The following is a 10645-nucleotide window of genomic DNA, read 5'->3' as shown; positions in this document are numbered from 1 at the left end:
TTTACAGCATTTATGTTAATACTAGCACAATACCCAGCTTTGCCCAGGCCCCAAATTCGCTCGGCGCCCAATTTGCCTGGGGCCCAAATTTGTCTGAGGCTCAGATTTACCCAGGGCCCAAATTTGCTTTGGGACGCAATTCGACCGGGCCCCAAATTAGTTAGGGGCCAAATCTTCCAGAACTTTCAAGAACCTTACAACTTTTTCTAGAACCCGCAAGAACCTTCCAAATATTTCTAATCACTGTTTCCAGAAATTGCAGTTGATTCTAGAAGTTTCCAAATGATTCTAGAAAATACAATCACCTAAAATGGTAATAAATGATAGATTTCGATAAATTATCATGACCTCATCACACGCCCAGGGCCCAAATTTGTTGACCAAAAATATTCACAGAGTCATGCTGGGTAATTTGATACCACATCTGTGGTAGCCAGGCCCATATTCACCCAGAGCCCAAATTCGATGGCTTAAGACATTCATGAGTCATGCTGTTTAATTTGATATCACATATTATGTGGGGGTGGAGCGTGGCGATGAAGCGTGATTCACCCAGGGCCCAAATTCGATGGCCCAGAACACTCATGGGGTCATGCTGGTTAATTTGATATCACATACTATATATATATATGTGGGGGTGGAGCACGGCGACGAAGCTTGATTCACCCAGGGCCCAAATTCGATGGCCTAGAACACTCACAGGGTCATGCTGGTTAATTTGATACCACATATCTGGCAGTGAAGCGCCGTGATGAAGCATGATTGACGAACATACAGACATTGATTTTATTTATATGGATTAAAACAATTTCATGCAGACTACAGCATTTATGTTAATATTATAACAGTTCCATGTGAAGACTGGGAGTACATTTATCCAATCATTTTAAAACTTATACATGTTATTTACATTAGCTAGTGAGAGGAAGAAATTTCGGCGATTGTTATTGCCCTTGATGACTTTGTAGAATTTATCATGATCTGTTTGAAATTATTATTGCAATAACTGATAATTACTTATACAGTTTTAGCTCTCAATAATGTCAGAATCTTGTCAACTAGTCAATAATATAAGTTTCTGCTTTTAATACATAGAAATGTGGTCGTATATTGCTGTAGCGTACATCCGTCTGTTGTCAAAAATATTTTTTGAACACGCTACATACTATATTTAATATCTGATCAGTTTGAAATTTATATAAATTGTTTACATGCATTATATAGATCACTAAATCAAAATAGCCTATTAAATTTCAACAATTTCTATTTATTACTTTTAGAGTTATTTATGGCCCTTGTTTCACTTTGTTGAACCATGTGAATGCATAATTTAGATCACTAAATCGAAGAAAGCCTATTGAATTTCAACAATTTTCGCTCTTGTTTCACTTTGTTGAACCTTGCGAACGCTTTATCGACAAACGTTATCATCAGATCTGTATGAAATATATATGCATTATTTAGATCACTAAATCAAAAGAGCCTATTAAATTCCAACAATTTCCATTTATTACTTCTAGAGTTATGGTCCTTGTTTCACTTTGTTGAACCTTGTGAACGCTTTATCGACAAAAGTTATCATCCAATCTGTATGAAATTTATTTGTTGAAGAATATAAATGTAATATAAATGTAATCCTTTGGCCAACAGCTCTTAACTTGGCAAATGGATTGAGCACATCCCGGAACAAGGTTAGCTATATATATATTATTGCAGGATAGATTTTGTTTGTATCATGAGATTCAGTATGGGATTTGAATAAAGAATTAATTATCAACTGAACGTATATATATATTTATACAAATTTATTTCTAAATCAAAATTATGCATAAAATAATTTAACATTAATAACAATGCATGAACATAAAATACAATGTGGATGTAATCCATCAATAAGTTAAAATGAAACCGGTTTACACTGGGTGAAACCTATGGATGTGAATAACAATTTGTATAAAAACTAACTGAAAATACATAATAATGCAATAAAAATAAACAACCAATACATTGAAATATAAACTTTATGTTTGAATTGGTGTTTCTTATAGCAGTAAATAGTAAAAGAATTAAAATATTTATAATTAGATGTAAAAAAATTAAAATAACATGTGAACATATTATGTTTTTACACTAAATGAACAAGAAAGGGCACACCAAATACGAATAAGGCCTATTATTTCTTTTACTACTAACTGATTTTCCCCAACTCTTGTGACCTAAAATGATTTATTCAAATTTAAACCCCTAGACGGTCAGTATCTTTGATATGTTCATACTGTTATAATTTAATGTAATCCTCATGACAAGTTTAAGTCAGTGATAAGTATAACTTAAAAGCTGGAGTTTTCAGACTGCTTTTTATAGCAGCTCTTTTAAACATACATTATGCAAAAGCTAAATCTGCCTACTGCAGGTTTTTCTTTAGGCCTGAAATGTTATCTAAATTATTAATTAGACATTAATTACTTATCCAGACCATTATCAACTCTCGATGTCATCGCTAGCCTGCGATATTTACTGGATTAGGATCCGATTTGCAGCACAACTCAAGGAAATGGTTAATCATTACTAAGCTTTTCATTGTTCCGACTCTAGTAATGATCATTAAGGCTAGGTCCAAAATTCAATCGCTAAATTCTCGGTTCAGAGAAGATCACTTTGACAGAAATTTTCAGCAAATTCCCTTTACATTATCTAGTTTTTAACAATTATAGTGAGAACTGCCAGCTCTTTATCTAATCTCTCATAATGTATCTTTAAATAAAAGTTACTGATCACAAGGCCATGACACACGAAAAGTATTAAGATTAAGTACACTGTAATCATAAATAAACCTGAATTTATAGAATAGATTAAATCATGAGATCAGATGAAAAAAAGATCTTCACTGGTCGTGCATAATAATAATTTACTAGCTTTGGCATACCTCACCACAAGTAAAAGCTTAAGCAAGAGATTGAACATCAGCAATGCCATCAGCTCTTTAGAGGGATTTTCCAAGATTTCACAAGATGTACATTTAAAAATGCTGCCAAACATGTAAAGAAATAATGCCTCCCTTAACTAATGGTCTATAGACATGTTTTATTCAAACAGCTCCAGATAGTTGTACACAACTTGGAATAGCTGAATAGGACTATGGCTTCGAAGAGCTGTTCATGCAGAACTAACCAGCTTTATTCCCTAAAATATTTCTGGAATGGGATGACTCCTTTAAATCTACTATCAATTACAAGTACATTTTTATGCATAGTGTCATTCCTCTTGTAATCTTGTCTTCAACAATTTGTCAGAATAGCCATAGAGTGACAGCATTTCATAAGAGAAATATCTGCAAGACTGACATGTTGTCTTTTGTCTAAATTATCATGTTATGAGGTGTATATGTAAGAGCATTATGTAAAAGCTAAATCTGCCTATTGCAGGTCTTTCTTTGTGCCTTCTTAATTAAATGTTATATAAACTATAATTAGACATGTATTAACATGACAAGACCATAATCAACTCTCGATGCCATCTGATGGGTCCGATTTTCAACAGATTTAAATCCAATCTGCAGTTCAACAGCTGATGATGATTAACTATAAAAACGGAAAATCGAGACTTTGTTTGTTATCGTAACAACGGTAACAATGACAATCGAGGCTACAGTGTTAAGGATTTCTTGGCTCATAGAGTGAAGTAATTTGACTGAAATTTTCAGCATATTCCCTTTACATTATCTATTTTTTTAACTACTATAGCGAGGCCTGCCAGCTCTTTACCTAATCTTTCATAATGTCTCTTTAATAAATCTACGCTGGGAGGTAGCATTTATATTCTCAAATGTAAGGTTGTAACTTTTTAAGATAAAGTTTTGGTATTTGGTATCATAATTCATCGTGCATTTTTTTATGAGGATCACAAAGATAATCGAAGTGGCAATCATCACTGATATCTGAATACCATTCTCTGACATCCGTATATGGACATAATAGATTTTTACATCCTGGAATTAGCATTGGTTTTTCATTAACGAATAACTGAATGCGATAATCATCATCAGGATTATCATCCTCCTCTTCTTCGTCATTTAAAAGTTCTTCATTTTCCTCACATTCATACAATATAAACATGATATTAGCGGAGAATGGTAATATTTCTGATGTTCTAAAAAGTCTGTTTTTCTGCTCATGATAGTTTTTGGATGTTAATGGAATAGTATCATTAAATAATCCAAGAGCAGCATATAGTGGACCCAATGTTTCTGCGTGACCAAACATCATATTTCCTAGTAAATAACTGAAAATAGAATATAAATATTAAGAAAAGAAACCTTGGGTCTGAGGCAACTCAAACACTAATAATAACTTTGTTGATTTTAACAAAGCCGGCTCAGGCCCCTTTGCGGTTTAGGGGGTCCTGCGGTTCATGGCGAGAAGAGAAAAAATTCAAAATCCAGATAAAAGTTTCACGGTAATCGCTGTTATATGTCATTTCCACGCATTGTATGCCATTCGGAACTGAACAGATTTCGTATTTGATAAGATATTATGTATTTATTCTTGTATTACAGACCGTTTAATTGTCTGTTACGCATGCATGCCATTCAAAAGGATATTAAATACTCTTTTTGTCGCGTTAGGGGCCCCGCAATTCTAGTCAGACCCAGGGCCCCGCTCTGGTTAAGCTGGGCTTTGGACTTTTTCTAAAAATATATCCCATTTTATAAAAAAATATCTCTTCATGTGTACATTGTTGCTTGATTGTTTACTCCAGAATTCAGAGTTAGTCATGATTCCACGAATAATATTGATAGTGAGTGATTTATTTCTACAAGCATTTATTCATTATGTAAGAGCTAATCACTTAATCACTAAAATTTACTCATAAGTTATAATAGATGTCCATGTTTGTTGAGGGCTGGGCTTTAATTGCATCTTTACAAAAAGTATGATTGTTAAAATTTAATCAAATTATTTCATGTCATTTTAATAATAAAATCAGTATTAAGAGTTTGACCCAATATTTAGAATTATATGGATTAATGACACATATCCATGATATTACGCATGTGTAACTGGGAGCTATAAAAGGTTGCAACTTAACCATGCGTCTAATGTACCAAAATATCTTCCATCATTGACAATAACTCAGTCACAATACAATATGTTTAACAAAATAATCATGGGTGTTTATTAGAAAATATTACCTACCCTTCTACATCTTTATCTTCCTCTGTTCTCTCTATAACAGCTATCACATCATCCATTATAGTAAACAGTTCCGCTACTAATGGACAACTCTGTTCACCAGTAATTCTATAAGCAGGTCCATTTTTATAATATTTCTTTAAAAAAAATAATTTGATAGTAATTATCAATGTGAATATATGCCTTTATTTCAATAAGAATTTCTGACTGACACCACAGAAACTGATATTTTCTTTAAATGGCTGAACCTGAATGAGCCAAAGTGGTATGTGTCAGAACTCATAAGGCATCAGACTAACCTTTCATAGCATTGCCGGGCTATAAATACATTTTACATATGAATTGAATTACTTCCAGCAGTAACAATATACAGTCTCTAACATTGTAAATACATCATCTATTAACTTAAAAATAAGTTTACCTTTAAGTCAGACCAATACTGCATTATTTCATTGTCTTCATCATCAAATAAATCACACCATGGCGAAAATTTGAAGACAGCCATTTCACTTCCACAAATAACAAACATTGTTTTAAGATCAGCTGAAAAATAGGTATGAACATATCTATTTGGTGATACAATAAGAAAGATACATAGGTAAATAATTATATGGAATTATAATTAAGAGATTAAATTACTTCGTACAAGTAAAGGTAAAATTTTACATCTGATTTAAAGCTGCTGTTTATCATTTGTATTTTTCAGACATTATCTAATTTTCATGGCTTAATCCACACTGAAATGTAGTCAATGGTGAATCCTGGCTTTGATTCCATCATATAAAAATAAGGCCCATCCAAAGATTTTAGGGGAGATCATAGGTGGCACTTGCTTGTTTCAACCTTATCCTGTTTATATTGTCTGCAGAAAATATTGAATGTTGACAAATTTTCAATTCATTATAACTTTTGGGACTGATCCAATGACGATCAAAGACTTAATGATAAAATTTGTGATCTTGCCTTCATTAGCCCTGTCCATGCAGAAAAGTAGAATATTAAACCCAACCATTTGATTTTGCAATTTCTGATGGTTATTTTATTATTATCTTAGTTATATTTTCTGGTGATTCTAAATAGAGCAATGTGTAGGCCTAAACCAGATTTTCAAGAAGACGCTAGTGATTAATTTTATATTAGAATTTAGAATATTATTATACTTCAAATGGTTAAATTCCCATTTTCAAACATTTTAATCAATGTACATGTACATATTAATAATCTTTATTCTTTTTGTACAATTTAATCATAACTTGGAATTGGATTCTTGGAAGATTGTTGTAATGGCACTCTACCTGGTTCCAGGACATTTTTCTCTACCCCAAGTTTGGTAATGACTTTTTCCAGCACTTGATTAATTAAATCACTTGAACCAAATACTTTATATTCTTTAAGTGCTGTAGCATTGTTTTCAACACTGTTAATATATTTCTGACACATTGTATGGAATCTTAAATTTTCATCATTCACTTCAGAATCAAATTCTTCCGGAGCTTCACTGTTTATTTCATCCCCAATTCCTTCATAGAATGCTAATGCGCTATCTTCAGTTCTCTTGGCACTCGACACCATGAATTGAACTGCAGACATGTCTTCCTCAAGAAAGAGGGATTTCAATCGTCTGGCAATTCTTTGTCCTAAACGATGCTGTTCACTTTCTCCAGCATCATTGAGGTTTTTATTATTATTAACAGGAAACCCATTTGTCCAATCTTTAAGTAATTTGAACTTATCACCATCTTTTATGTTATCTTTGATTCTCATATGTATGTCACCTATACGTTTACTATCCGATTCTCCTGGATTTCTTGCCCCATGTCTTATTACTGCTGAAACATGAACGGCACCACATGTGTACTTGTCTGTATGAGCATTGTACCAATCATCTTCTATTACATTCTTTTGTGGGGGATGTATGAATTCATACGGTGTCTTTGTACTGAACCCTTTTTTCGCAACACAAATAGCAAAAAAACAACTATTCAAAATTATCAACAAAGATAAGACTTTAAGCAGTTTGTTATAGTTCATTATGGTACCTCGAATACAAACAGTGATAAATCAACAAGATAATATTTTTAGCTGTCAGTGAGCTTTTGAAAATGGTCAGCAATAACTTCTTTATAAGATTTTGAATAAATTGGTAGTACTGTCACACAATGTCAGTATTTTCGTTCTTATCACAATACAGTATCTTTTTGTAGACCTCCAGAACTTCTTGGGTTAGCCTCTTCTGCTAAAAATAAAATTAAACTAAGTTTAGAGTAAATATTCTGAAAGCGAAAGGTTCTTGCAGTTCATGTCAATCAAAGGTGAAAGTACTAAGTTAAGGCCAGCAGTATCAAGTTGACAAAATGGAAATGGACGAAAATAATGTAAATATTGGAAACAAGTGGCTATGATATCGTTTTGTGGGAGTATTTATGCAAATCAAAACGACTAGATTGAAGAAAAAACATATCTGAGTGAATCGACAGAGGTTCGATTGCCTGACATTAAGAATTGTTGAAAAAAACGAGCCGAAGCGAGAGCAGGTAAATTCGAGTCTTCAACAGGCGTTGCATTCCTGTTCTTATTTATTATATATTGTCTGGTTGGACATGGTGTATGCATATATATATACGGATAGAAAGTCAGACTCCTGTGATGTTACTCACTGAGTCGACTGAGCCAGCGTGAATCCCTGAATTTGATTAACTGGCTTATGTGAATAGCAACGTAATAGGTATAATATTTTGCCTCTGTTTAATGTATATTTAAAGGCTCAATACCACTCTTGTAACTGAATAATATGTCCCAAACTTTATTCTGGTCAACAAATTGTACTATTTTAGAATATTTCAATTAATTGATGATACAAATTTCATCTTAATACACCTTATTTAAAAATTTTGAAAAATTCAACATAACGTAAACCTTTTCAAATGAAACTTCGATTTAAAAATATTTTCGAACCCTCAGGACAAGTAAAATAGGATGTAATGGATAATTTACACAACTGGTAGGACACTTAAACATCTAGTACTTAGATAGAGATATTATTTATTTTCTGGAGCTTTCAAGCCAGCAAGAGTGTTATTGTCCCTTTAAAAGAGATTTTCCATTTTACAAGCACGTGTGTCATAATATGCAATGATTGAATGAACTTGATCAGGATAACGGAATTGGACACATATGATATAGGCCTACAGTCTAGGCTATATTTTATGATTAGCAAATGAGAATGAAATGTTTCCCGTTAAAACAATAATTATGATATTTACAACATTTTTGTAAGTTTAGTCTCAGATGAACTCAAAAATACTATAAAATGGCAGAAGTACACAACATGAGTTTATGTCACTGATTTCTAAAGATCAGTGGTTCATGTCGACAGTGGCAATCTAACAGGGGACGCAACTCTGAATTTTGTAAATTAGACGAGATTGTCAAGACCAAGTCTTTAGATTTTTATTATGAGGAAAACATGATATACTTCCATTTACCTTTGTGTGTTACGAATACATGAGTCAAAACCTTATTTATTAAACTGTCCACAGAGACAAATGACGAGATATCTGAAAAGCCCTGAGTTGTTTGGGAGAAAGTAATTGTCAAAACATTTTCTAAAACGGAAGTCAAATATACAGCGCCACCTGTAAAATATCAACAACTTGTCTGTCAGACTTCTAAAAATCAAGCAGTACCGGTACAAAAGTTTTTATTGTAGATCCCCCTCATCACGCACCATACATTTGAACTGGAAAAGAACTGTGTAAGATGTGCGACAAAGAAAAAATTGATAATGATACTTCATTACACGTAAGTACCACCGTGTAGAAAATTCCTCAGTCAGACCATCATTCAGATAATGATTAATAGATTAGATAGATTATTAGATAATTATATATTATTAATTTAATACCAATACCGTATTGACTATTATCTATCTATCAATGTCTATGGTCAGACTCAATCTCCAGTTCACTCACGCCCACGGTGCACGCACAATGCCACACTGATCAGCAGTGAATATTTGCTAGGCTGCTACAATCATTAGGGATGACTTTGATGCGGCTTAATAATTAATGAGCCCCCATATGGCAATATTAACTCTTTTTTTTTAAGCATTAGATATAGAAAAGTGAATAAAGGCGTTTGAAGTATATATATCAGTTTGAGAGTGTGCCAACTTTTATTAATAATATTTGGAAATCCCATTTTATTACCTTTCAGAATATTCTTAGTTGGATGCTCAAAATTTTGACTCGGAATGGTCTTCGAAAAAAATCTATTTTCATGTTTAAAATATTGAAAAATTGGTTGTATTCAGGTTGAGAGCGTGCCCTTTTAATATGATTGTGCTAACTTTTATTAATAATGTTTGGAAAACCCTTTTAATTACCTTTCAGAATATATTTAGTTGGATGCTCATAATTTTGTATGATGATCCTAATGGTTTTACCCTTTCAACTATTGAAAAAATTACCATGTTTAGGATGAGAGTGCGCCCATTTAATATGACTGTGCCAACTTTTATTAAAAATATTTGGAAAGCTTATTTAATTACCATTCAGAACATATTTAGTTGTTTGTATGTATGCTCAATTTAAAATATTGAAAAATTGGCCATGTTTAGCATGGGAGCGTGGCCCTTTAATATGGTTGTGGCAGCTGTTCTTGGTTTTAATTGGAAAGCTTACCTAATTACCTTTTAGACTATATGTAGTTAGTAGATGCTAAGAATTTTGTACGACAATCTGAAATTACACCTTAATTCTGAACTAAATAAAAGAAGAGCATAATATGGTAATAGTGTACAGTATAATATATTCTCCTTTCATTTTATACAATGTAACGTTGGATTGTATTGGTTGATGAATCTAGATGAGTTTGGGCAATTCTGGTCTTTATTCTGAAGAGGTTGCCAACGAAAAGTTTGCCAGCTTGATTGATTGGTCAAATCTGCAGTTAGGCAAATAGGTTGCCAAATTGTGTTCATTAAACTGTATTTCGTTACTTATTGACTACTTTTCCGCCGTTGACGTCACCCCTCAATGTTCCCCAAACCACCTAACCATTTGATCAAGAAATAACAACCTCTCCCTCAGTCAAGCTAGCACACAATAAGCTGGCAGATAACAGTTATGCTGCCAGTTAGTGATACCGTGACATTTTTTCCCCAGTGCTTGCCCCATGGATGTTTTTTTTAGATAATCCAGTATTTTTCTAGTAAGGTTAGGTGTCTATACTTTCCATATATACCAAATTTGCCATACTTTCATTGGAAATAACCACCAGATAGATACTTTCGGGACAATGTATCTTTAACATATAATAAACCAATTCTAACTGAAATAAAGGTGAAACCATACTACATAATTATATGATTTGATAAAACCCAACTGCGACGCGGAATTTTAAAATGGCCGCCGAATCAGAATTAGAACACGCACGTGATTTCACGTCACCTC

General features: G+C 32.9%; 2 protein-coding genes across 6 annotated transcripts in view; one reads left to right on the top strand and one right to left on the bottom strand.

The window, feature by feature from the left end:
• Positions 1-1790: 1790 nt before the first annotated feature.
• LOC126811750 (multiple inositol polyphosphate phosphatase 1) lies at positions 1791-8810 on the bottom strand. 5 transcript variants are annotated; one of them, XM_050537637.2, is made up of 5 exons: positions 8678-8810; positions 6488-7428; positions 5614-5735; positions 5196-5329; positions 1791-4281 (listed from the first exon to the last, which is right to left on the bottom strand). In XM_050537637.2, the coding sequence occupies exons 2-5, from the start codon at positions 7221-7223 to the stop codon at positions 3870-3872; spliced, it is 1404 nt and encodes a 467-aa protein (XP_050393594.1). In that variant the 5' UTR covers positions 7224-7428; positions 8678-8810; the 3' UTR covers positions 1791-3869. The 5 variants fall into 5 exon arrangements, with proteins under 5 accessions (XP_050393594.1, XP_050393592.1, XP_050393593.1 ...); XM_050537635.1 differs by lacking the exon at positions 8678-8810 and adding an exon at positions 8456-8578; XM_050537636.1 differs by lacking the exon at positions 8678-8810 and adding an exon at positions 8459-8578.
• LOC126811747 (bifunctional 3'-phosphoadenosine 5'-phosphosulfate synthase) overlaps positions 8743-10645 on the top strand; it is a 40801-nt gene continuing 38898 nt past the window's right edge. Inside the window, exon 1 of the mRNA XM_050537626.2 lies at positions 8743-8993. Coding sequence (XP_050393583.1) covers positions 8952-8993 — 42 coding nt within the window. The 5' untranslated portion in view covers positions 8743-8951. The remainder of the gene's footprint in view (positions 8994-10645) is intronic.

The sequence above is a fragment of the Patella vulgata genome, chromosome 2 (genome assembly GCF_932274485.2).
Source record: "Patella vulgata chromosome 2, xgPatVulg1.2, whole genome shotgun sequence".
In the NCBI taxonomy this organism is placed as follows: domain Eukaryota; kingdom Metazoa; phylum Mollusca; class Gastropoda; family Patellidae; genus Patella; species Patella vulgata.
The sequence above is the reverse complement of the archived record's forward strand: the minus strand, read 5'-3'. Positions and strand labels throughout refer to the sequence as shown.